Source organism: Arvicola amphibius, chromosome X (genome assembly GCF_903992535.2).
Source record: "Arvicola amphibius chromosome X, mArvAmp1.2, whole genome shotgun sequence".
NCBI classification, from domain to species: Eukaryota; Metazoa; Chordata; class Mammalia; order Rodentia; family Cricetidae; genus Arvicola; species Arvicola amphibius.
The window spans coordinates 20,770,785-20,797,753 of record NC_052065.1 but is presented as its reverse complement, the minus strand read 5'-3'; the positions used below and the strand labels follow the sequence as shown (position 1 = coordinate 20,797,753).

Genomic DNA, 26,969 nt, shown 5'->3' with positions numbered 1-26,969 from the left:
CAAGATATGAATGTTCATTATTAACATACTTACAAAAACTACATTGTATTATGTGTGTGTGTTTATATGTTTTGGAGGTGGGGTCTTAGCAATTTATATAAGAAAATACAAGCATTAACATAAGAAAATAAGATATTTAAGAATAACAAAGATAAGGATTGCTGGGGAAAAACGAAAGCTGTAATTTGTATACAAATTGCCAAAGCTGATAAGCAAGCCTAATAGGTTTGCCAATTTTTTTGTTTTTTGAGACAGGTTTTCTCAGTGTAGCTTTGGAGCCTGTCCTGGAACTAGCTGTTGTAGACCAGGCTGGCCTCAAACTCACAGAGATCAGCCTGCCTCTGCTTCCCGAGTGCTGGGATTAAAGGCAAGTGCCACCACAGCCCAGTTGGTTCGTTAATTTTAAATTCACCATATACTACTATAAAACACAACTTTCTACAAAAGTACTGTTTATAGTAACAATAAAAATAAACAAGAAAACTCTTAAAATGATGTGCAAACCCTTCCTAGAATAAATAATTAAACATCACTCCAAATAACATGAAAAAAGTCAAAATTTTTCAAGAGATATATCATGTTTAAGGAAAATTAAATAACACAAGATGGTTATTCTCCCCACATTTATAGATTGAGTGTGATTCCAATCAAATCCTTCAAATATTGCCTCTCTGTGTGTATAACTTGAAAAGACAATTCCACAATTTATGGGGAAGAACAGTTGGCCAAGAATAGTTAAGATATTCCATAAGAAGGGCAAGATGGAAGTTTACTCTACCAAAATAAATGTTCACTGCAGTACTGTTTAAAGCTAGAATTTAAAAATTACCTAATGCTCATCAGTAGTAAGATAGATAAACCACAAGATAGTCATAAAATGTAATGTTTATTTTTCCACACGGAAAAATAAACAAGCTATGAATACGCACAACAATGTGTGGCTCATATACATATAATATTGAGTAAGAAAGTGCAGCTATCCAAGCACTTTATACATGCTTATACATTTAATAGTCAGAACAAAATGATTGATTCTATACTCCAAAGAGGATGTAATAAGCAAAGAGAGTCAAACCTTTCTCAGGTCAATACCTGCCTACCTAGCCTGGGAAGAAAGGCAGACATTGCCAAAGGCCCTGACCACAAAATTCAGTTAATCATTAAGGAGTGTTGTGAAAACAGTGATGGTAAAAGTAAAAGTAAAAAGCTAAGTGATCATTGACAGAGCAGCTGTCCTGAGCCAGGCTCAGGACTTTACACTGGGTATGACGGTGAAGAAGAGGAGGCGACCATGTTTTTATTTAGTAACATTTCCTGAGTGCATGCTACGTGCCGGGCATTCTTCTAAGTACATTACCCACTTCAGCTTATCTCATCTTTGCAACAGCACTGCAGTCACTATCAGTTTACAGGTAAGGCAACAGAAGCAAAAAGAGCCTTGTCTACATTAACAAAGACAGGAGGTGGGACTCAAAGCTACACAGCCTTGATCTGGTAAGTATTACTCTTACGAACAATTAAGGAATATGGTGCTCAGAGTTAAAATAAACACATTTTTCTGTTTGTGCAGGGTTTGTTCTTGTATTGTTTTTGAGATAGAGTTTTTGAGATATAGCTCTAGCTGGTTGAGAACTTAGAGTATAGCTAAGACTAGCTCTCAAACTTACGGCATTCTTCCTGAATCTGCCTCCTGAGTATTGGTCAGATCTCTCAGGAATATAAGGGGTTTACACTCTAGATGACCTATCTAGCTATGCAGAATGGTTTCACTGCTTGTCAGCTAAACCCAAGAGGATCAAGAGTAGCTGGACAGGTAAGGGTGGAATGAGCTTCTATCTCATAAAAACTCCTATAGTTCCAGATGAGTAATTAGGATTGCTGATGGAGAGAACAATGGAGAAGATGACATTGGGTTTTATCCTCCATTCTGCTTCCTCTATACATATCCTATATCCTATGCACTAATCTAATATTGTATGTCTTCCTGGAACAGCTATGATGAAGTAATACCCACAGTATGCCTTAGGACTACTGTCATCTAACATTGGGTCTGGTAGCTTCCTCCGCAGTTGCTTGAGCTGTCTGAGTCCTGCAGTTCACAGATGTCTTATCTCTAGCCCCCTTCTGCACTCTCAAGCTGGGCTGGAAACAACTGGTTGCATAATTATCACAATTATCTATGAGAAATGGCAAACTTCAGTTTCAAAGCCTATTTCCAAGCTTTGCTTACTTTTCCTCAGCCTATTCCTTAAAATTTCAGGTTGAATAATACACCAGTAGACTTGGCTTGTTGATACTGTCTTTTCCCTCAGCTCCTCAGAAAAGCAAGGCTATCTATAAATGTCAAGGCCAGGAATATAATACAGGAACCCAGTACTTAGTCTTCCCCAGCCCAGGCAGGTACAGACTTATTTTTAAAAGGACGGTGAAAGCAGAAGGGCAATGCTGACATGGTAGAGTTGTGGACTCAGCACCTATCCTCCAAGACACGATGCCAGGAACCATCACCTTATTTCACCCTGGCATAAATTAAACAAAATCCATTTCCAGATCCTTCATAAAAGAAATCAAACTAAAATGTTCTGAATAGTACTATACTAGAACCTTCACATTCCAGAAAGAAGCATTCCAAACAAGCTCCCGATTCAAGGGGGAAAGCCCTTAGTCTGGGGTACCTATAGTTTAGGTGCTCTTTATCTAATCTTCATTCTTTATGTTCTCTGCCTGCCTTTCTTTCTTACTTCCTTACCCTTTCTCATATTAGCCTCTTGTTATGTTCCAGCTATTTTATTCAATTGTTCATCTATTCCAACTTCTATGTGAGGGTAGGAATGGACAGGGAGCACCGTTTATTTTTCTAGACCCCCTACCACCACCACCCACAAATGTAAACCCCACTTACAGCCCCTTCGCCGTTGAAGCCTGCTGCTGCTGTGTGGAATCCAGATCTTCTGTAACCTGGTTTGAGTGAGTTCTCCCATCTCTTGAGACATCTTAGATGTTGCAGCAATGACAACACTGACCATAAGGTATTGGACCTCACTTCCTATGTTCCTAGCTGTCCTTTCTGATGTCGCAGCCACAGAAGCAGGTGGGCAGGGCTGGGCCAAGGGAATCACTGGGTTTCTGAGCCTCTCAAAGACTATCTCCAGCTCCCTCTTTTCCTTCTGCTCCTGTATGTACAAGTGGGGACGTGGGTGCTGAAAGCCAGAGGCTAGGCAGAAGTCAGCAGAGGCCTCTGAACTCTAAGGGCTATGTACATAGAAGATAAGTTGGAGCCCAGCAAGGAGGGCAGCCAGCAAGACAGCCCAGGTCTGACCAGTTACTTCCCGCCAATGAAGACAGGACTAGTAGAGTATGCAAATAAAAAACCCAAAGATCATGTGCTTACATCCTGTGTGGTGTGGCATGGCAAAGGTGATGGAGATAGGTCTCAGCTTTGAAATAAAAAACCAGGCCTAATTACAATGTGAAGCTCCAACACAGAAAGAGATTCACACCAGAATTACATGAACCCTCAAAACAAAAACACAAACATAATGGCCCTAATTCAAAATGCAATGTTTTGAGCTAGCAATTTAAGATCCAAACTGGAAGTAGACTTTCACTACCTCACTGCTCATCCTACTCAACAAGGCATTGCAAAAACTGTCCTTCCCTGGAGTTTGCTGCCTGCTTCTCCACAAGACCTCTCCCTCTTAAAATGAGCTGTCCGGGGCTCCTCAAAGAGATTGGCACTATCTGATCAACTTTATACTCTCTCCAGCCAAGGTTAAATAAATCAAGTAAATCTGACACCTTGGGAATAGGAATGAATGCAGCCATTGCTGGGCAGAGAGCCGATATGTAAGCACAGTTCACATGGCTGCCAATGCTATGAGATGACCCAGCAATAACGGCATCACAATCTAATCCAAACCCCAGCTAAAGCTCATCATGCCACATTGTTGGGATGGGGGCTTAGGAGAGTGGAAACTGCACTGAGCAAAGTATGCATGCAGGACAAGAGACAATGACCTATATCTAAACAGCACAAATTCACATGCCAGAGCCACCTCATCCAGATGCCTCCCCTTCATTTGTCCCCACTCTTCTTGCCATTCCCCTGGTTATTTTGAGACTTTTATCTGTAGAATTCATGCAACTGCACAGCTCGCCTGGAAGATGTCCAAGTGCCCTTTTACTCCATTCTCTGTAATTTTCCCACCCCCAACAAACCTCCAGTGATTGGGTATTAGGAAGCTCAACTTTCTTCCACTGAGCTGGACTACGCAAGGACAGTCTCTCAGGAAAAGAAATCTCCAGGCCCTGCCCTCAAATGCTCCCAGCTCCACTCTGCCTTTTAAGAAGCTTCCTAAAATATCTTCTCAGAACCTTCGTCTATTCAAGGGTTAGATTCCCCCCAGTTGCTGTGTCTACATCATATAAGACTTTCAATACCAAAGTCTACCTATGACAATGCACCTACTGTGGCAGTGGATCACAACCGTTAAGAACAATGGAGTATAAAGCCACACTGCCTGGGTGGAAACTCACTTTGCCCCATTGCTGGATCTAAGAAACTGGGCAGAAGGCTAACTTTTCAGCGACTTAGCTGTTTCTGTTTTGGTTTGCTCTTTCATTTGGTATATAGGGAAAGAAAGTAGTGCCTATTCCTTCATGGCTAGTGAAGAGCCAACATATTGATATACATAAAGAAACCCGGGAAATGTTGAATATATATTATTCAACATTGCTGTTCCATTTGTGAAGTAAATGAGTCTGTTCTTTCAAGGAATCTGTAAACTCTATCACAATGTTATGACGCAGGATTAACATTTGCACCATGAAGAGTTCCTGAGAATCAATTAGAAAGGTAAACTCATTTTCGGTTTCTGTTAACTATGTCTGGCATAGAACGTCAAATCCTACATATTCCCACTTATTTGCAGAACCTAAAAGATGTTGGTAAGAAGCTGAGTATAGACTAGTGGGAAAAGGAGAGGGGAAGAAAGAACAACTGGTATAGGATTCGGGTAAAGAGCAGGACTAACTTCTGATGTTCTAAAGCTGTGCATCAGAAGAATAACAATAGTCGAAAGTAAGTAATTATACTTCTAAGTAGCTAGTAGAGAGGAGAAATGATAAATATTTGAAGTTATACCTATCCCAATTAATCATGGCACATTATATGCACATATTAAAATATACAGTACCAAATATACAGTATAATTAGGTGTCTTAACCCTAATAAAACACATAACTAGTGTAAGTCTATTTTAAAGATCTTACTAGTCTCTGTGGTTTCAAATGTCCACAAAGCATCATTTCATTTACTTGTTCCTTTCAAACACCCACGGTAAAAACACAGGGAAATGGGTCTGAGGAAGGGACAGCTTGTCCAAGGTAATCTAGCCAATCACATGAACATATCTTTTATGTTTATAAATTTGTCCTTATGACACTGCCAAGAATCAAGAAGATAATTTTAGTAGCAAGAAATCTGAGCTAGGTGGCTAGAAGACCTCTGACAAGGTCTGAAAGGGTAAAAGTCAGGGTCTGGGTTTGATAACCTAATTTAAACCTGTCTATGAAACTTTTCACCATTCTCAGCCCAGAAACAGAATAAAACAAGCCTTCTAGAAATGCCCCAGACTAGCATTCAAACGTCTGCTAAATCTGTCCCAACCTATCTATTCAGTCTGCTATCCCTCAGATATGTTTAACTGCACTGGCTGAGTCACAGGGCCCAAAAACAGCATTTTCCTGTCTTTAAGCTTTTTCTTAGCCTGGAGCATCTTCTAGTCTCATTGTGCTCTGTCGTGCTCGTCAAGATCTGTCTTAGTGTTTCCCTTCTCTGAAAGTTAGCTTTGGAGCCTTGAGAGAGGCTTTGCCTTTGATTCTCATACTGCACATGTGTCTCTATGCGAGCAAGGTTTTCTCTTTTCCTAACTAGACTGTGGGCTCTTTGAAGATGGGGCCTGAATCCCTGTGCTCTACTAACTAACTGTTCATCTCAGGCTCTGGCATGGAGGACAGTTGTGCAGTGACTATGTTCACAGCCTACATCTCTCTGCTGCAGATGAGATACATACGGTGATAAGAAATCCCAGTTCACCATGGTAGGTATAACACCTTTCAGGGAATGGGGGGGGCGATTTGTCTGAAGTAAAGAGTGACATCTAAGAAAGTTTTAAAACTTTGGGATGGAATAGAATAAATAAAATTATAAAATTCCCTCTAAGAAGGTTTAATGTATTGATTATAGACAGAGTTTACTCAGCATCAGATTTACACTCAAGGCTAAAGGTTAAACCATAAATTTTAAAGTGGGACTATCTCTAGAGAAGAAAACTATAAAGTGTGACCTTTGAAGACCCGTGGAGAGTGCTCCCACCTCCAAGTACAGAGCGTGGAGAGGAATCTCATTTAAAGCATTAAAATAGTTAGCATGGGCAATAAAATAAATGGGAAGCCAGGTTGTTGTGGCACATGCCTTTATTCCCAGTACTTGGGAGGCAAAGGCAGGCAGATCTCTGTGAGTTTGAGGTCAGCCTGGTCTACAGAGTGAGTACCAGGACAAGCTCCAAAGCTACACAAAGAAACTGTCTCGAAGAACAAAACAACAACAACAACAACACTAATAATAAATGGGGTCTGGTAATAATAATAAATGGGGTCTGGTTCTTGGCAAGTCTTGAAATGTGTGGTTGTGAATGCATTTGCTACATGCTAGAACGCTGACAGATGGTTGAACACATGCTTGTGGGTTAAATTAATGGATGAGCACATATCAGGACTTCTCTGACAACAGCCACCCTGGCCCCCCACTGTTTTCAGATTCATATCTGGTACGCAAAGCTCACTGCATTCTAGTCATAGGAGTGGCTCTTCATTGACCATAGACAGAAAGGAGCACACTAGAGGGTTGTGGGTAGTACTACCTGTGGATGCCACATAAAAGCCAAGAGCACTAATCTTAGACACAGCATGAAAGTCCCGAAGTGTCTCTCCAAAGAGTTCTGGATTCTGCCTCCTCAAACCCCACCTTTTCTTGATCATCATGCCAGACCTCTGTGGGAAGTAGGCTAGGGGCTTTAATTTATATTTCAGTAAGGTGCCTATTGACACCCAGAGAAACTAAAGAACTTATCAAAGTTTCATAGCAAATCAACCCCACTTTATACACAAGAGGACAGGTCAGAGATAAAGTCTCTACTGTATGCTGAATTAAAAAATATACTACATAGTTGGAAGCTAGGCTGGGAGGATCACACAATCACAGCCAGTCTGGGATAGTTTCGGGCCAGCATGGGAAACCTAGTTAAGACAGTTTCCCAAAATGAAAGAAAAGGAAAATTGAAATTTCAAAGATAGTAGGGGTTTGCCCTTTAGGCTAGTGTCCTACAAAGTCAAGTACAATTGGATTTTAAAATAGTGAGAGATAGATTAGAATTACATTTCATCTTTTCCCAACTCTCCCATACCCTTTAATATAGCTCAATCAAACTCCTTTGCAAAGAAAACCTTCCCAAGAGCCTGAAGCAAGGATTTTGACCTGTGAAACACCTGTCTACTTTTCCTTTTTTCTCACCTACCTGTTCTCTTAGAGGCTTTTTCTTCCATCGCTAATTATCCAATGGCTCTCCTGCATTTACAGACCCCAAAAGCAGGTCCAGTGGGTGGCATCAAATAGGAAACCCGGAGACATTCGTTGGTTCCTGGGAAGGCTGAGGAAGCGCCCTTGTTAAGGGGTGTGTGCAGTGTTGAAATATTAGCTGCTGTGGCTGCCAAAGAAGTTCCTGAGCCACCCACAGCCTTTTCTCTTCAGTCCAACCATGTGTTCACCTTGCCCCAAAGGTCAGTACTAATATTAACAAGTCACTGGAGAATAGGGAAATTAAAACCAGCTATTGAGGTGAGCAAGAACTGGATTTCCTTGGGGCTGGGCTTCCTATCTGACTTCAGTGCAGTCTGGGCAAAATCTCTTGCTTGAAAGCAATCTGGCAACACGAATAAAAATGTTCATTTCCCTTGTCCTAGTTAACCCACTCCTGGGATTCAATCCTTAGCCAGCAACTCCCAAAGCATGGAAAAGCTCAAGGCACAGTCTTTGCTTAATTACAGAGCTATTTTCTGATGGCAATAACTAGTAACCTTTAAGTCCTCTGGGGGTGGGAGAGCAGCCCACTGTGGCTCTTTCTGTAGCCAAAGAGGATGATGGCTCTAAGGCTGTGAAATTCTGAGGGTATGTGTGCTCAAGCACAAATAACTGCAGCATTTTCAGTGAAAAATATTCGGGTGGGAAGTAATATTTTCCCCTAGAAATTGGGCTGTGAATTCTGTTTCTGTGCCCTCAAAAAGAAGCCAAGAACCCATTGCTATTGCCCTGTTTATACCCATCTGCTAAATACTTATTCTCTTACCATATATGCTATGTCAGAGGTGGCCACTGCATTCAGGTTGTTGGCAATCTTGCGACTACAGAAATCATTGGGAATTTGCATTGTGGTAAATGCTAGGACAGAATGGACCATAGAGTGTAGGCGTGCCCACAGGAAAATACCTAAATGCAGGGGTGCGTGGACAGAAAATTTTAACTCAAAAAAAAAAAAAAAAACTCGATCATTTACCTGAGTAAGAAGGGTTTAAATCTTGTCTCTACCACTTCTGTGAGACTGGGACGAATTTACTCAACTTCTACTTAGCTTCGGTGCCTTTTTCTGGTTTATCCTAAGAATGAAAGGACAGAATGTAGACGGGAAAACCACAGCTGCATACAGAGACAATACTGTTCTGAAGCTTAAATTTTCGAGGCCTCAATTTTGCTCATCTGAGAAATGGAGCCAAATGCAAGTATGTGTTCTGTGTCATCCTTTACATGCTATGAGAACCAAGACAAATAAGGCTACAAAGGGAGGATTTGAGGTAGTCTCCTGCCTCCAGGCGCAATAAAAACAGAGGTCATTCTCCTAAGCCTTACCGTAGTAGCTAGGTTCTTAATTAACTGCTCCATTTTCCAACTGAAAAAGTTCTCTATGCCTTGGCCCAAAGGACTCCGGGGAGGCCACTCAGCCACCGCCAGGGGCCGCCCACTTAAACTGGAGTTCTGCCTCGATGGGGGGTAGGGTTTTGGCTGAATTTGAATTCCCAGAGGCCCGCCCTTTGACAAAGTGACAGAATCCCATTTGTAAGTAACCTGACGCATCAAGGGGACTTTTGTGTGGAGAACAGCAGTCAGACTCGGGCGTCCAGGCCAGCGTGCGGCCAGAAGAAAAGGAGCCCAACCAGGGACGCGCTTCTCACCAGTCACTCTTCACAGGCTTTGGACTGGGTCTTGTTATGTAGCCCAGGCTGGCCATGAATTCATGACTGACCGTGCCTCAGATTCCTGAGTACAGGGGTTATAAGCTTGTACGACCAAGCCCGGTTTTCCTACAGCTTCCACCTTAGTTCCGTCTCCCGCCTGTGAGAACTGAACTCGAAGCCCCGCCCTGCGTGCGTCCTGCCGTCGCGGAGGGGGCGGAGGGACCAGATGAGAACGCCTGCGCACACGCGCGAGGAAGGCGGGGCTCTAGCTCATTTCCGGAAGGTGGCCATGAGTTTCCGCGCCTAAGCTTGCTTCGTGAAACTGGACAGTTTACCAGAATGTTGCGTGTGGTAAGCTGGAACATCAATGGGATCCGGAGTCCCCTGCAAGGGCTGACATGCCAGGGACCCAGCAACTGTCCCACAGCCTTGCGACGCATTTTGGACAAGTTGGATGCCGATATTGTTTGTCTTCAGGAGACCAAAGTGACCAGTAAGCATTCGAGAATCCAGGATTTTTACCTTTTTTTCCTTCTCCTGCTAACTTTCGCTTCCTGCTCCACCTCATTTCACGTTTCCGTTTATCGATACTTAGAATCCTGCCCTCATACCCACCTGAAAGTACTAATCCCTTTCCCGTTTAAACCCCCACCCCAGCTAGTGCCCTTAATTCCCACTCCTGTTCTGCTTTCCCAGTTGAAACCCTCAAGCACAGATTCCCGCCCATTTTACCGCCCCAACTCTGTGCCTTGATTTTTCTCCTTCCACGTCCCCGAGGCACATTCCTCAGTTCTCCATCCCTGCTCCCATCGCAGTCCTCTACTTCCCACTGCCAGCATCCTTCCAGCAGTCTTAATATCACCTAGACTTAGCTCTTTTTTCATAATGAATAAAATCATTTTTATTGATTTTTATTGAGCTCTACATTGTTTCTGCTCCCTCCCTGCCTCTTCCCGCCCCTTCAACCCTCTCCCAAGCTCCCCATGCTCCCAATTCAGGAAATCTTGTCTTTTTCTACTTTCCATGTAGATTAGATCTATGTATGTCTCTCTTAGGGTCCTCATTGTTGTCTAGTTTCTCTAGGATTGAGATTTGTGGGCTTTTTTTTTTTTTTTGCTTTATGTTTAAAAACCACTTGTGAGTGAGTACACGAGATAATTGTCCCTCTGGGTCTGGGTTACCTCACTAAAAATGATGTTTTCTAGCTCTATCCATTTGCCTGCAAATTTCAAGAGTAGACTTAGCTTTTATGATTTAGCTCTGATTCCCTCTCCTCCGTTTTTCCCATCTAATTTGAATATCATTTCCCTCCCTGACCTTTCCATGTTTTGAGCTCCTGTCATCATAAACACTCCCTCCCCCCAGTTATGGCTGTGATGTGCGCTAGTAATTAGCCTGTAACTGTTATTCTAGTCTTTCATGGGTCCATGGTGCTACTTTTACCTCTGACTTTGTATTACATTTTTTTCCAGGAGATGTACTGACAGAGCCCCTGGCTGTTGTTGAGGGCTATAACTCCTATTTCAGCTTCAGCCGCAGCCGTAGTGGCTATTCTGGTAAATGGGGTCTTCTGAGGGTATTTAAGTTAGTGTTGGTAATGTAGCAGAGAAGTGTTTTGGTATTTAATGAAAAGGTAATATATCCCAACTTTTCATCTCCAGAGCTAAAGCTGCATAAAATCTGAGGTTATATTAATATTTATGTACCAAATTATCTTTTTGGCCCTCAGAAGTACAGTAAAAATTGGGTGAGCTCTGGAGCTGAACTGCTAGGGTTCAAGCCGCGGATCACTTCCTAGCTGTGTGTTCACTGGAAAGTTACTTTACCTTTGTATCTCAGGTTTCTTACCTAGAAAATGAGGTTAATGTTTACTTTCTAGGCTCTTACAAGGGTTTAGACATTTATGCATGTGTTAATACTAATAGCCAATATTTTATCAGCATTTGTCATGTATCTGTGTAATATACAGTGTTGTTGTTCTTGTAAAACATTCTGTGGCTTTTTTTGTTTTTTTGAGAAAGGGTTTCTCTTTGTAGCTTTAGAACGTGTCCTGGCTCTTGTTTTGTAGATCAGACTGGCCTTGAACTCACAGAGATCCTCCTGCCTCTGCCTCCCAAGTGCTGGGATTAAAGGCGTGTGCCACCACTTCCTGGCCATTCTGTGGCTTTTTTTATTTTATGTGAATCTGAGGCCTCAGGGTATGGGTTAGTTGCTTCAGATTTTATAGAGCCATATAGTGGCCCTTGAGTTAGTAGGATTGTTCATACATTGTTAAAAGAACAGTTACATTTAACAAAGATGTCCAAAACTATTCCTTGTATGGGTACATTTGGAGTGGAACAGGCTGTACGGTAGTGCTTTGGTTGCTGATCCCATTCAGAATACTCTTGTCTGTCCCCAGGTGTGGCTACGTTTTGTAAGGACAGTGCTACCCCAGTGGCTGCTGAAGAAGGCCTGAGTGGTGTGTTTGCCACCCAGAATGGGGATGTTGGTTGCTATGGAAACATGGATGAGTTCACCCAAGAGGAACTCCGGGTTCTGGATAGTGAGGGCCGGGCCGTCCTTACCCAGCACAAGATCCGGTAATAGCCCATATTATCCTACTACAGACCATCTCTGGTTCTAGTCAGTGTCCAGAATATAAGGTCCATCTTATAGGTATGCAGTTGCTATAGTTCCCAAACTTTCCTTCCTGGACTCTAGTACTGGGTGGGCTAAGTGATCCTGGAACATCATGCTTCCTTCTGAGCCTTATGTTCCTCTCTCTATAGTGGGAGTACAGCTCTAATTACCACAGGCTACTCAAAAGCTGCTTAGCCAGCACAGGACTCATTGCCCCAAACTGGATTCTTTCTGGGTATCTCATCTTCATGAATGGCAGCATTATCCTCCAGTTTACCTGGACTCTTAAGCCCTTCTTGCTTCACCCAGAGCCCATCCTCTAGACCTGTTCGTGCCTGCTCGCTTGTGTCTCCCTAACCATTTCTCTTCTATCCCATGGACAACCATTAACTGGGAGCTGCATGGTGTAGCTGTGGACAGAGAGTCATAAAACTGACCTCTTTGTGTGGGGGCTCTTTTCTCTCCAGCACACTGGAAGGGAAGGAGAAGACCTTGATTCTCATCAATGTGTACTGTCCTCATGCGGATCCTGGGAGGCCTGAGCGGCTGACCTTTAAGATGCGATTCTATCGCCTGCTGCAGATTCGAGCAGAAGCGCTCTTGGCAGCTGGCAGGTATTGTAAATCTAGGCAGCCAGGCTTGATTGGGTTCATCTTGGTGACTCGCCTTGTGTCGTGCTCCATAAAAGGATATAGCATTTTGTCTTCGAGTTCCTTTACCCTCTAATTTTGAACACTGTCGTGCTGATCTGAACAGGTCTTGCTGTCTTAAGAGCTGTGGGGACAGAGTAAAGTGACATGAACACCGTCTTTGTACTCTGAGCTCTTCGCTTACCATAAACCTCAAGGGCAGCTGTGGTCCGTGTTCTCTTTTCCAAACGCCTACCCCCCAGAGAAGAGTTTCGAGCATAAAATGAGGCGAGAGTGGTAAAGTGCCTAGTTCCAAGGATGGACAGGAAAAAAGTGGGAGTAGGTTAAAGTAATCAAGGGGAACTTCCTCCAGGCAGTGGAGTCTGAGCTCAGCTTTGAAAGATGAGAAGGATGGCATTAGATAGAGATCATTGAAGCATTCATATCATGTGGAATAGTGTCAGCTTTGCCGCTCAGAATTCGGTTCCTCATGCGTCAGAAGTGTCCAGAAGTGTCCAGATGGGAGAATGGAAGAGTCACACTGCTATAAGTATTTGGTAACAAAGGCTCTAGGGGGCAGTTGCTTCTCCAAACTCTCAGGCCTGGGGGGAAAGTACATGGGACTCCTCATTCTTGAATGTCCGGTTGACAACCCCACGTTGTGTTTTCAGCCATGTGATAATCCTGGGGGACCTGAATACAGCTCATCGGCCCATTGACCACTGTGATGCAGGAAGTCTGGTAAGGCTCCTTCGAAACTCTAGGCCCCTCTCTGGTTCTTTTCCTTCAAGTATCCCAGGCAGTACTGGGAGTTTGGCACCAAAGGTACCTTTATGGAAAAACAGTGCTTGGTTTGAATTTTATATGTAATTCTGAAATTACATATAAAATTGTACATGTTTATGGAATATGATATAATATTTTGGCATGAATAATGGTCAAATGGGATAAATTGCCTTATCTGTCACCTCAAACATTTGTCTTTCTGTATGGGCAATGAAAACTTCTTTGAACTACAAGGTTTGAAATATGAAGTAATTTATTGCTAGCTCTTCCTATACTGTGGAACACTGCTAGGTCTTTATCTTCCTATCGAACTGTTCACACTAAGCAGCTACTCTATCCCTTTCTTCCTACCTCTCCTGGACTCTGGTAACAACTGTTCTACTCTGCTCCATGAGATCAACATTTTAGACTTCCATACATGAGTGAGATCACACTACATCCTTTCTGGGCTTCCCTTGTGTTCATGTCTTTCAGTTCCCTTCATTTGCTGCAAATGGCATATATATATATATATATATAAATTGTTTCTGGCAAAATAGTATTGTATTCTGTATGTGTATTCTATTTTCCTTTTGTTCATTAATGAATATGTACGTTGCTCGTGTATTTTGGCTGTTGTAAATGATACTTCAGTGAATGTGGGAATAGAGATGTTTCTTTGACATACTGATTTCATTTTCTTTGTATAGAAACCGACAGTAGGTTTTCTGGATCATATGGTAGTTTCATTTTAAACGTTTTTCAGGAATGTCCATACTTTTTTCTAAATTGGTGGCACGAATTTCCATTCCCTCCATTAGTGTATGAGCGTTCCCCTTTCTGTGTTCCCTTGTCAATATTTCTTTCTTGTCTTTGATAATAGCCATCCTAACAGGACTAATAGGGAGATGCTATCTATTGCACTGGATTTGGTTCACATTTCTCTGATAATTATGTTGAACATTTTGTCATATACATATTCCATACTTTTATATCTATCCTTTTTTGGGAAATGTTTATTCAGATTATTTGCCAGTTTTCCTTTTTGCTTGTTTGTTTCTTTTCTTTCTTTTTTTTGAGACAAGGTTCCTCTTTGTAGCCCTCGCTAGTCTAGAACTCACTCTGAGCGAGCCGGGCGGTGGCTCAGCGTGTAAGGCGTGTGCGAGCGAGTGCGTGAGGTCCCGAGTTCGAATCCTGTGCATGTGTGAGTCTGTCACGGAGCGGTTCCGTGTCCTGCATGTGTCTGTGTCCGTGTGCTGCTTTTTCCCACATCGTCTGTGTCCTGCATGTGTCTGTGTCCGTGTTGTGCTTTTTCCCACATCGTCTTGTGGGAAAAAAAAGTTTAGAACTCACTCTGTAGACCAGGCTGGCCTCAAACTCAGAGATCCCCTGCATCTGCCTCCCAAGAGCTGGGATTAATGGCGTGTGCCACCATGCTTGGCTTTATTTACTGCTTTTTCAATCAGACCTATTTTTTAAAGATTTATTTATTTTATGTATATAAGTACTCTATTTTATGTGTCTACATACCAGAAGAGGGCGCCAAATCCCACAAGAGATGGTTGTGCGCCACCATGTGGTTGCTGGGAATTGAACTCAGGACCTCTGAAAGAACAGTCAGTGCTCTTAACTGCTGAGCTATCTATCTGGCCCCTCAGTCAGACCTGTTTTTGTTATTGTTTGAGCTCCTGGTATGCTCTGGATATTAATCCCCACCAGATAGTTTGAAGATATTTTCTCATGTTCTATAGTTGACTCTTCGCTCTAGTGATTGTTTCTGTTACTGTGTAGAAGCTTTTTAAATTTTATAGTCCCACTGAAATACTAATCTAAAAAGTGTATGAGGTTTTGTCCTTTATTCCATAGGCAGTACTGTCCTCACCTTGGCCTGGCTCTGGCCCATGTGCTGGAAGAGAAGTCCAGTCTAGCTCATAGTCTCTAAGGCTTCATTCAGTATGTGAATATTCCATAGATACATTGCTGTCCAGTTCTAGAGTGGTGTCTTCATGGCTGAGTTGGCTTCCCTAGGAAGCTAGGATAACCCAAAGATGGAATTCCCAGGCAAGCAAAGCCATCAGTGAGATAGCTAAAACTAACTAAATCTTTAAAAGTTAGTAGAACCTTTACAATCTTAAATTCTCATCCTTATTGAGAGTCATGGGAAGGGAGGTGGGGATACAGAGTCCTTTGTGGGCATGGTGAAGATTTTGAGGACAGCTTTTCTGTTTGCAAACCACCTCTTTACCTCTGTGATATAGAGGAAGCATTAAGGCCAGACATTCAAGGTGCTTTCTGGTTAGTGCCCCATCTCTGTTTCCCTCTACGGTATCTCTGCACACTTTCTTCACTCCAGACATTTATCATTCCTCTGGCCACTACAAAAGCTCTTTTCATTCTAGCTTTCTTTCACTCTCATCAAATAAGCAGTCATCCTGTCTTCTTTTTTCTTATATGAGCCTCTCATTCCCTATAGGCCAATGTTTCCTTAACCCTTAACTGCATATTAGAGCAAACCTATCAATGCCTTAATACTACACCAAAACAATGGAATCAGAATCTCTTAGGTGTAGACTCACGGTAATGGTTTGTTTGAAAAGTCCTACAAGAGACACAAGCTCGAGAAGCACTACTTTAGAATGTATACGAAATCTTCATCTTGAGCATCTCATAGAAAACTGCTGTGCTACAAAAGTAAGCTGCCTGTTTTCCTCTGCTCTCATCCTATAATAACCAACAGAAGACTCCTGTGAACTCAAAAGGGGTGGAAATTTCTCCTTACCTCCAAGAAAGCCAACAGCTTTGCATCTGTGCACATCAGCTAGTTGTCCTTTAATACTGTTCAGTTATGACTTGTCTGCCCCAAACATGGTCAGACCCCACAGGTTGAGGACTACTCTCCAAGACTGTCACTTCAGTCCCTCTCACAGTTGGAACTTCTGAGCTATAAATTGAGGTTTGCATGACCTCATCCATGTGTTAATTTGCTAGAGCAAAGCAAGTACTTAGCCACTATAACTTAAGTCTAATCATTAGCCATAAAGAATGTTTGAAATAATATGTTCGAAATAATATAAATAGACAGATGAAGAAATACATGCAGAGGAAAGTCTGGAAGGGTCATATGTGCCAGCTTCCATTCCTGTGAAGTTGAATGAGTCATTCTCCCAACACATGGTTGAGTCTTCATTTGTCTTCTTGCACCTCTACATGTTGATCTGTCCAGTTCTCTGAACCCTGCTTTTTGGTTTTATGGAAACTTCACTGCCTAAGCATGTGCTGAAAGTAGAATAGGAAAGCCCATCAAGGCCTGTGGCAGCTTTTCATCCATCCTCAATGGTGCAGGGATGGATCCTCTGGAATGAGGATCTTTTATTTTATTAAAAATAGATTTTTTTACACAATATATTCTGATTATTGTCCTTCTCCTTCATCTCCCAGCTCTTCCCCTCTTTCCCTATTCATGCAACTGTACACCTTCCTTACACACACACACACACACACACACACACACACACACACAGGGAGAGAGAGAGAAAGCATAAAACCACAAAATTGGAAAGCATAATATGTAAGCAAAAGGCCAGTAAAGTAAAAAAAATGCTCAAAGATCTATAAAAGTACCATCATGTTTGGTGTTGGCCACCTACTGCTTGGCATGGAGCCTTCCCTTCAGTGTTTTTAACATGTCCAGTAATATTATATTGGAGAATGATTTTTCCTTTGTGAGCAATTATCTGTTGTAGATTGCTTTGTGGTTAGCGATGATGTCCATTTCCCACTTTCAGTGCTGGAACCCATGTGGCTTGGACCTGTGCAGGTGCTGTGCAAACTGCCCCAGTCTCTGAGTTCGTGTGTGTGTGTGTGTGTGTGTGTGTGTGTGTGTGTATGATTGTTTCCTTACTGTCTCCTATCCCCTGGCTCTTTCAATTTTTCCTCTTTGTCCTGTGCATATCTCCCTGAGCTCTGAGGGGAAGGGTTTGATGAAGATATCCCATTTAGGACTGAATGTTCCATGATCTGTCACTCTCTACACATTGTCCAGTTGTGGGTCTCTGTATTTGCTCCCTTTTTCTTCAGGTAGAAGCTCCTCCGATGATAGCTGATCAAGGCACTGGTGGGTGTAGCTGAATGTATGAGTCATTATATTGCTATATTCCTTTAGCAGAACAATGGTATTTAGTTTCCCCCAAGCACTTGACTATCTAGTCTCAGGTTCTTGGCCACCAGGGTATTGTCAGACATGGGTAAATCCAATCAGAGAGTGGTTGCTTACTCCCAGGACTTTTGTGCCACTATTACAGAAGAGTGTATTGTGCATGCAGGTCACCATTGTTAATCAGTGGGTTTATATCTGAGTTGATGATTACCTTTGTCCTTTGGTAATGTGCAGAGTACTGGCTTTCATAAGGCACCAGCTTGACTTTTTTGTGTTCAATGAGATATGTTTGTGTTGTCTTGACAATAGGGCTTTACCCTCAATTTGTAAAGAGCAATCAATAGCCTTGGAAATAGCTTGAATTGTTTGAGGGTGTCCATGGGGCTCATTTGGTCAACAATTCAATTATATGTAACCCATTCCTGGTACTAGAGGTTTCAATTCTTAGCAGGAGATGTCTAGTTGGAGCTTGCTTGTCCATTAACTGGTGATTTCATTTATGAGTATATATTAATAAACTTCTACTGTAGTAGGTTTAATATGACAACTTGGATTGCCTTTAGTCTTAGCTGTCACTCAGTGTATTCTTTCTTACCTTCCTTTTCCCTATCTCTATTTAATCCTCTCGCTTCAGGTCACACCCAACCCCACCTCCCACCCATCTCTCCATAACCATAATTGTATTCTATGTATTCTATTTCCCCTTCCTTAGGAAATACTTCCATCCCTCCTAATCCCTTACTCTATAACTAGCATGCCCATTGAAAGCTTAAAGACTAACATACACATAAAAGTGAATATGTGCTGTATTTGTCTTTTTAGGTCTGGGTTACCACACTCTAGATGATTTTTCTAGTTTCATCCATATAATTGTGAATTTTATGATTTTATTTTTAAATAGCTGAGTAATATTCCATTGTGTGAATATATCACATTTTCATTATTTATTTTTCTGTTGATGGGCACCTAGGCTGTTTCCAATTTTTGGATGTTATAAATTGAGCAGGAGTGGACATAGCATGGATGCACAGTGTCTATTGTAGGAGGAGGGTCCGCTTGTTCATCCCAGCTGCCTGGCTAGCTTAGCCCCGAAATAACCACACAGAAACTGTATTAATTGAATCATTGCTTGGCCCATTAGCTCTAGCTTCTTATTGGCTAACTCTTATATTAATTTAACCCATTTCTATTAATCTGTGTATTGCCACGTGGCAGTGGCTTACTGGGTAAAATTCCCAGTGTCTGTTTCTGGCAGCTCCATGGCATTTCTCCAACTCTGCCTTCCTCCCAGAATTTAGTTCCGTCTTCACTGTCTACTTAATTAAGTTCTGCCCTATCAACAGGCCAAGGCAGTTTCTTTATTCATTAATGAAAACAACACATAGACAGAAGGACCTCCTACACCAGTCTCTGTAGGAGGGTATAGAGTACTTTGGGTATATTCCCGAGAGTGATGTAGCTAGAGTTTGAGGTAGATCTATTCCCAACTTCCTGAGAAATTGCCACACTGATTGGGATAGTGATTGGTCAGGTTTGCACTCCCATCAGCAATGGAGGGAGGAGTATTCCCCTTACTTTACATCCTCTGCAGCCTTAGCTATCATTTGTTTGATTCACCTTGACTATCCTGACTAGTGTAAGATAAAATCTCAGAATGGTTTTGACTTGCATTTCCCTGATGACTAAGCATGTTAAAGATTTCTTGTTTTTCAGCCATTTGTGTTTCATCTTTCTATTTAGGTCTTTACCCCATTTTTTAAATGGGTTATATTTTGTCCACTTCTTTAATTCTTTATATGTTAAAGCTATTTGTCCTTTTTGATATGTAGTTGGTGAAGATCTTTTCCCATTTTGTAAGCTGCCACTTTGTTAGAATGATGGTATCCATACAGAAACTTTTCAGTTTGATGAGGTCCTATTTATTGTTGTTTTTAGTACCTGTACTAGCAGTGTTCTGTTCAGAAAGTCTTCTCCTGAGCCATTGAGTTCAAGGCTATTCCCCGCTTTCTCTTCTATCACATTCATGGTTTCTGACCTTATGTTAAGGTCTTTGATCCATTTGGAGTTGAGTTTTATACTGGTTGTTAAGTATGTATTGTATCTATTTGCATTCTTCTACCTGTAACCATCCAGTTTAACCAGCCCTGTTTGTGAAAGATGCTCTTTTTTTCTGGTGTGTATATCTGGCTTCTTTATCAAAGATCAGATGTCCATAGGTGTATGGACTTCCATTAGGTTCTTCCTTTCTATTCCATTGTCAACATGTCTGTTTTTATGCCAGTGCCATACTGTTTTTATTACTATAGATCTGTAGTACAATTTGAGATTAGGAATAAGGCAGTTGTAGTAAGGAGGGGGCAACTCATTGGTTCCTGGCCGCTTAGCCCCGAAGTAACCACACAGATACTATGTTAATTAAATCACTGCTTGGCCCATTAACTCTAGCTTCTTATTGGCTAACTCTAACATGTGAGTTTAACCCATTTCTAGTAATCTGTGTATCACCACGTGGCTGTGGCTTACCGGGTCAAGTTCCGTCCAGCTCCAGCTGGGCTACATGGCTTCTCTCTGACCCTGCCTCCTTTCTCCCAGCATCCACTTTAGTTTTCCCTGCCTAGCTCTGTTTTTTTGCCCTATCACAGGCCAAGACAGTTTCTTTATTCATTAACCAATAAAAGCAACACTATATCCCACACTATATCCCCTTTTCTGTTTAAACAAAAAGGAAGGCTTTAACTTTAACATAGTAAAATTACATATAACAAAACAGGTATCAAGCAAGAATTACAGTTACAATATTTATAACTACTTTCTATTTTTTAACTCCATCAAAGACTCCAAAAGGATATAATATTACCTAAGATAATAAGAAGTGCATTGTAAGCAGCTTCCAAAACTCTAGAAATGACAGAGACATCTCATTACCTGGATACTCACCCAAAGTTCTTCTGTAATATTGCAAGCACCCATCGTTAGCCTACAGGTGCATAGTATCTGGCAGACTTTTCCATGAAGCAGGAAATTTCAAAGACAGTTTCGCCTATTTTGGCAGTTTGTCAGTCACTTTCTTCTGTGTCTAGCAGACTCTTTTTTTTTTTTTTTTTTTTTTTGGTTTTTCTCTTTTTTTTTTTTTTTTGGTTTTTTTTTTTTTTTTGTTTTTTTCTGCAGCTTTTTTAGAGCCTGTCCTGGAACTAGCTCTTGTAGACCAGGCTGGTCTCGAACTCACAGAGATCCGCCTGCCTCTGCCTCCTGAGTGCTGGGATTAAAGGCATGCGCCACCACCGCCCGGCCTTAGCAGACTCTTTTATGAAGCACAAACCCCGAAAAGATCATCTCACCTTTAGGCAAATTCAGCAGTCATTTTTCTGCGGGTCCTGCGTGTCCAGTTCATCAAGCAGTCCAGGCAAGAGCAGTTTCTTGCCCAAATGGCTAACCAACTCCATAAGAAGCCTCTTTGATGTCCATTTTCCTCTTGAAGTAATTGGTGCTGCCAGGAGCAGATGTGTCTCTTTGTCATGAAAAGTCCTAAATTCTTAAACATTTTAAATGCCATATTCTCTAGTCTTTGAAATATTTGAAGAATGCCTATCTTACCAAAAACAATCCACAGATTCAATGCACTCTCGTCAAAATACCAACAATTAATTTCATAGAAATTATAAGGACAGTATTCAGCCCCAAAAGGAAATGCAAAACACCCAGGATAGCTCAAATAATCCTGAATAACAACAACAACAAAATACTGAAGGCATTGCCTGTAGAAGGTTGCTAATATATACTGTTTAATTTTGGTTTTATTATGAAATGTCTTTCTCTGCCTGTTGTGAGTACAAGTTTTGCTGGGTATAGTAGTCTGGGCTGGCATCCATGGTCTCCTAAGGTCTGCATAATGCTTGGCCAGAACCTTCTTTGCTTTCAGAGTTTCCCTGAGAGGTCAGGTGTAATTGTAACAGGTCTGCCTTTATATATTACTTGGTCTTTTTCCCTTACAACTTTTAATATCTTTCTGGTTCTGTATGTTTAGTGTTTTGATTAATCCGTGCCAACTCTTTATTTAGGATAAGGAAATTTTCTTCTGTGATTTTGTTGAAAATACTTTCTGTTCCTTTGACCTGGATTTCTTCTCCTTTCTCTATTCTATTATTCTTAAATTTGATCTTTTCTTAGTGTCCCAAATTTCCTGGATGTTTTGTGTCAGGAGTTTTTTAGATTTAACATTTTTTTGGCAGATGTGTCCATTTCTTCTATTGTGTCTTCAAAGCCTGAGCATCTCTCTTCCATCTCTTATATTCTGTTGGTGAGTCTTGCCTCTGAGGTTCCTGTTCAAGTTCCTAAATTTTTCATTTCCAGTTTTATCTCAGCTTGACTTTTTTTTAGTTATTCTATTTCAACTTTCAGGTCTTGAAGTATATTTATTATTTGATTCCACTGTGTTTTCACAGACTTCATTAAGGGATTTATGCCTTCTTTAAGGTCCTTGGACATAATTTATAATAGCTATTTTGAAGTCTTTGGTTTGTGTTCCAGTTATATTACATTTCTCAGGGGCTGCTATAGTAGAGTTATTGAATTCTGGTGGAGCCACACTGTCCTGGGTATTACTGTGTTTTTAAGTTGGTGTCTAGGCATTGGGGATTAGGAAGATTGTAATTATAGGTGCTAATATCTGGTCTTGTCTTTTTTGGGTGAGTGTCCATTCCTTGGTTTCCATTGCTATTGCTGGATCTTAGGGAAGTGTGATGGCTGTGCATTGCTTGATAGTGTTTGCTCAGGTACTCTGCCACAGTGTGGTGGGCTAGGAGAAAAGACTGAGAGCATCTTCAGGAAAGAACCAAGGGGATACTATTCACACCTAGAGATAGCATTCACAGGGAGTTGGGAGGTGTGGTGGGAAGAGGAGACCCATCAAATAGGTTGCAGTAAGGCAAAGAATTATTTAAAAAGTCAGGCATGAATGGGCTAGGTTGACCCTGATTCTCAACCAAGAGTTAGAGTCTCCGGTAGCTGGATTTGAGGTAGGAGGAGCACTCTCCACAGGTTCTTTCCAGGCTGAGGCTGAGAATGAAAAGATCACAATAGAGGAACTACACTGTGGTTCAACTAATTGAATCCCTGCCATGTGTGGCCACTGCAGTTTCCCAGTAGAAAGTGCTTTTAGGTATTGGGGACTAACACATAGGAAAGGGGGTGAACTGAAAGGGGTGATGAAAGGGTCCCCAGGAAGGAGGCAAACCGGGTCTGCTGCACAGTTTGGTGGAGTCCCTAGGGAACTGAAACAGAGTGGGAGGATCGGCCCTGGCAAGTGGTCTGCTACAGGGCCGAGGATGGAACCAGAAGAATTACAGTGGAGAACAGGAAGGAGGGCAAGATGATCCAGCTGCTTTCCAGGCCAGTGTGGACACTGGTTCACCAAATAGAAAGGGTCTCTAGGTATCAGCAGTTGACACAAAGGAGCAGTAGAGGGTTTGGAAGGGTAGGGGTTGAGGGGTTCACGGAAAGTAGGGATGTTAGGTTTGTCTCAAGGCTTGGTGGTAGAGTCTACGGGGAGTAAAAGTAAGGTGGAAGGACCATCTCCTGCAAGCGTTCTGTCCCAGGGCTGAGGGTGAGTCTGAGGAATTGCAATGTAGGACAGGAAGGAGAGTGAAGATGGCCTACCTGCTTCCCGGGCCAGCATGGCACTGGGTTCCCAGGTGGAAAGTCTGGGGTGGGGGTCTAATGCCCTAACACAGACAAGAGTCAGACCAAGACTTTTCACTGGCTGTCAAAATGTGGGGAAGGGTTAGTTTATACAGTCCTCCCTGGGGAAGAAAAGTGGTAGTTTCTAGGATTTGTTGTGAGGCGGAATTATCATCTAGAAAGTATGGATGAAAACAAAAATTGTAGATGAACATCCAATGCGTGGTCAGTGTTGAGATGGTACAATCATCCCTGGAGGTGCTTCAGAAAGGGGGCATGGGAGGATTACTTGACTGGCGTTGAAGAGAGCCACAGAAACATTGGTGTGGCTCTTAGCAGAACTTGGCTAATGTGGCAGGGTGGCAGTGTGGCAAAGATGATAAACCCTGCCAAGTGCAAGCTTCTTTCCAGAGCTGCTCTTCTCGTCCTTTTTTACCCTGTCCCCACAGCTGGCCAGAGCTGTTCTTGTCCTTCTCTACCCTGTCCCCACAGCCAGCCAGGCGGTAGTGTTTGTTCAAAGTCCACATTATCGCAATTGCATTTTATGTCCTCTTTGGCACCATGCTAGTTTCGGTAGCCATCACCTTTTACTTCATGGACAGTGGCAGTCTTACCCTACTGGAATCTTCAGTCTGGTGTCCCCTCGGGTCATTTAGATATTTTGTGCAAACTCATAACAGACCTGTTATTTCAGTTTGGCACCTTCTCTCCTGAAGTTACTACTACATGGGCTTCACCTCTTGTTTCCAGATCATTTCCCCAAAGTAACAGCCTTTGTTAGCAAGACTAGATCTACTCTGCCCCAGCGTCAGTTCTGTCACTAAACAGCTGTTCTGTGACTATATTGTTGCACCAAATCAGTGGGTGTGTAAGTGGGCGAACTAGATGAATGCATGGGTGGGTGGATCAGGGATCAGACATGGATGCCTGAATCCCCCAAGCTTCAGAGGGAGAGGGATGTCAGTGAGGACATTGACATATGAAATAAATTGATTGTTATGGAGTGGGGAATCTTAAAGGAAAAGTAGCATTCTTCCAACTCCTGATTTTGGCTTACTTCTCTCTAGAGGCACCACTTTTATTTGTTGTGATGAGGTCTTACAATATACCCAGGGTGGCAATGCTCCTGCCTCAGCCTGAGTGCTGGAATTCCAGGTGTAACCACCATGCTTGGTTTTGTTTTTCAGTCTTTTGTAAAGCATTTCTGGAAATTCCTTTGATTAATTAAACAACAGACCTTCAGATAGGGCTTTATGTCAGGGTAAGCATAATGTGGGCTAGAGAAAGACAAACAGGAACTTCTCAAAAGATTTTTTATTTTATTTTAAATTATGTGTCTTATGGGGGTATCTGCACATAAGTACAGGTGTCCACAGAGGCCAAGGGGCATTGGATTCCCTGGAGTGACAGGGGGGTTTGAGATTTCTATGTGGGTGCTGCTACCAAACTCAAGTCCTCTGCAAGAGTAGTACTCATTTCTAACCACGGAGCCTTCTCTCCAACCTTAGGCTTTGATTTCTAACATTCTTTATTTAAAAGCTCATGCTTGTCAGAGATATGGTTCAGCTGTGAAGAGTGCTTGGTCTTCTTGCAGAGGACCTGGATTAGATTCCCAGCACCCACATGGCAGCTCACGACTATCTGTTACACCAGTTCCTGAGAACCTGGCAACCTCTTCTGGCCTCCATGGATACTACATGCATATGGTACACAGATATACAGGGAGGCAAAACACCCATTCATAAAATTAAACAAAAGAAGCGGAAAAGAAAAGAAAATACACCAAAGCCTAGCTCTGCCTGGTCTGGACTGTATGGTGTTGAACCAAGAATCTTTAGGACAAACAAATTTTATTTGTAAAATGAAGCAGTTAAGTCTAAATTTCTTCCTATTTTAAGGATCTAGTTTTGGCTTTTAATTCACTTTTCCTTCCCCAGGAGTGCTTTGAAGAAGACCCAGGACGTAAGTGGATGGATGGCTTGCTCAGTAGCCCAGGGATGGAGGCTGGGTCCCACACAGGGCTTTTTATGGATAGCTACCGCTGGTTCCATCCAAAACAGGAGAGGGCCTTCACCTGCTGGTCAGTGGTCAGTGGTGCACGCCATCTCAACTATGGCTCTCGACTTGACTATGTATTAGGAGACAGGAGCTTGGTCATAGATACCTTCCAGTCCTCCTTCCTGCTCCCTGATGTGATGGGTTCTGACCACTGCCCTGTGGGAGCTGTCTTGACTGTGTCCTGTGTGCCAGCAAAACAGTGCCCAGCTCTGTGTACCCGCTTCCTCCCCGAGTTTGCAGGTACCCAGCTCAAGATTCTTCGCTTCCTAGTTCCTCTTGAACAAGAACCTGTACGAGTTCAGACAGTCCTGCAGCCCAGCCATCAAATCCAGGTACAGAAACACCCAAGCAAAGCTCGCATGCATTCAACCAGGCCTCGGAAAAGTCAAGGTGTCTCCCAAAGGAACCAGAAAAACCTGATGAGTTACTTCCAGCCCTCCTCTAGCCTTCCACAGCCTTCTCCTGGTGTGGAGCTACCTAGCCTGCCTCTGGTGGGCCCTCTTACAATCCCAGAGACTCCAGAAAAGGTGACAGTGGCCACAGTGGTGGAAGACAAAGTCAAGGATTCAGAGGCCAAAAATGAGAAGGAAGTACGGACCTCCTTCTGGAAGTCTATGCTGAGTGGGCCCTCCCCTATGCCCCTTTGTGGAGGCCATAGGGAGCCATGTGTGATGCGTACTGTGAAGAAAGCAGGACCCAACTTGGGCCGCCAGTTCTACATGTGTGCTAGGCCACGAGGTCCTCCCAGTGACCCTGCTGCCCGCTGTAACTTTTTTCTCTGGAGCAGGCCCAGCTGAAACAACTGAGGCCTAGGGATGTCTGGCATGGTTACCCCATGTATAGGGTCTCATGCCAGGTCCCTGCCTCTGAAATTGCCTTCTCCCTGAGGCTTCCTTTCTTTCTCTGCTTCCTCTTCTAATGCCCCCTCCCTCTTCTTACATCTCTACAGGGAACTAATTTAAATCCCTTCTGCTCTTGCTGGACACTGTATTCATTCATAAATAAAGTCTATGTTTCAGTGTACCATGTTGAGTGGATATTTTGATGAAATATAGAAAGTTGAGTCAGAGAGGCTCTCTCAGTACTAGGCTTTCTGGCCTCCATACTGCCAAAGCAACGTAGTGGCGGGAGGAGCTGTGCTCCTGGGGGAGGCTGGTAAACTCTGGGGATTATCTTCAGTTCTGAGGTCGGATCAGTGAGAAGGTGGGTATGGTGTGGATTGTGTATACTTAAACAAGAGCTTCCCAAGTAGTGTGTTCTTCAGCTGTGACAAATTGTCATCAGAGAGAGAGAAGGGGTGTCTCAGCCCTCAGAGTTACAGGGCCTGAGATACCATAAGTCTCAGGGAAGGTGACCACCTCAACCAGTAGGATTATTAGTTCCCTGCTGGGAACCTTGTGTGAAGACATTGTGTACTATGGCCAAGCCTCTTCCTTCACCTTGAGAAAGGCTTGTAAATCCTAATTGGAAGAAAAGAGGATCATGAAAGACACATATTCCTTGTTCTGAAAGATTTCTTGGTTTGGGAAAGCCATTATTCCCAAAGAACAATCCGTCTTTAGTTGAGATCCACTCTGCTTCTGACATCAGAGGCTACCTGGGGCTCAGCTTTCCAGGTGAACCAGTGAAGAGGGGGAGCCCTGTATTTTTGCTGAAACCATTGAGAAAGCCACTTCAAGTCTGCTAAGGGGTTTGACTCTTTGTACAGCTTCCAGTACAGTTTAGGGGCATTTCTTTCCTCTTCCTAAATGTGGCTTTTCCTGGTCCAATCAACA

At 42.6% G+C, this 26,969-nt stretch overlaps 2 protein-coding genes across 12 annotated transcripts in view; one reads left to right on the top strand and one right to left on the bottom strand.

Annotated features, from left to right (window-relative positions):
* The window catches only part of Pfkfb1 (6-phosphofructo-2-kinase/fructose-2,6-biphosphatase 1), a 65,153-nt gene extending 61,829 nt beyond the window's left edge, over positions 1-3,324 (bottom strand). For 2 of the 3 annotated variants that reach the window (XR_005283824.1, XM_038316039.2), the window contains exon 1: positions 2,903-3,324. Coding sequence is in view for 2 of the 3 variants with exons in the window: in XM_038316039.2 (XP_038171967.1) it covers positions 2,903-3,026 (124 nt within the window). In the remaining variant the exon portion in view is untranslated. The remainder of the gene's footprint in view (positions 1-2,902) is intronic. The other variant, XM_038316038.1, reaches the window with a different exon arrangement.
* On the top strand, positions 1,219-26,217 carry Apex2 (apurinic/apyrimidinic endodeoxyribonuclease 2). Of its 9 annotated transcripts, none has more exons than XM_038316033.1 (12): positions 1,219-1,494; positions 2,905-3,029; positions 4,634-4,855; positions 6,000-6,101; positions 7,640-7,839; positions 8,718-8,835; positions 9,421-9,781; positions 10,761-10,844; positions 11,690-11,870; positions 12,378-12,524; positions 13,211-13,280; positions 25,074-26,217. In XM_038316033.1, the coding sequence occupies exons 7-12, from the start codon at positions 9,628-9,630 to the stop codon at positions 25,989-25,991; spliced, it is 1,554 nt and encodes a 517-aa protein (XP_038171961.1). In that variant the 5' UTR covers positions 1,219-1,494; positions 2,905-3,029; positions 4,634-4,855; positions 6,000-6,101; positions 7,640-7,839; positions 8,718-8,835; positions 9,421-9,627; the 3' UTR covers positions 25,992-26,217. The 9 variants fall into 9 exon arrangements, with proteins under 9 accessions (XP_038171961.1, XP_038171962.1, XP_038171958.1 ...); XM_038316034.1 differs by having other exon boundaries at positions 9,302-9,781; XM_038316030.1 differs by having other exon boundaries at positions 9,034-9,781.
* Positions 26,218-26,969: the final 752 nt, after the last annotated feature.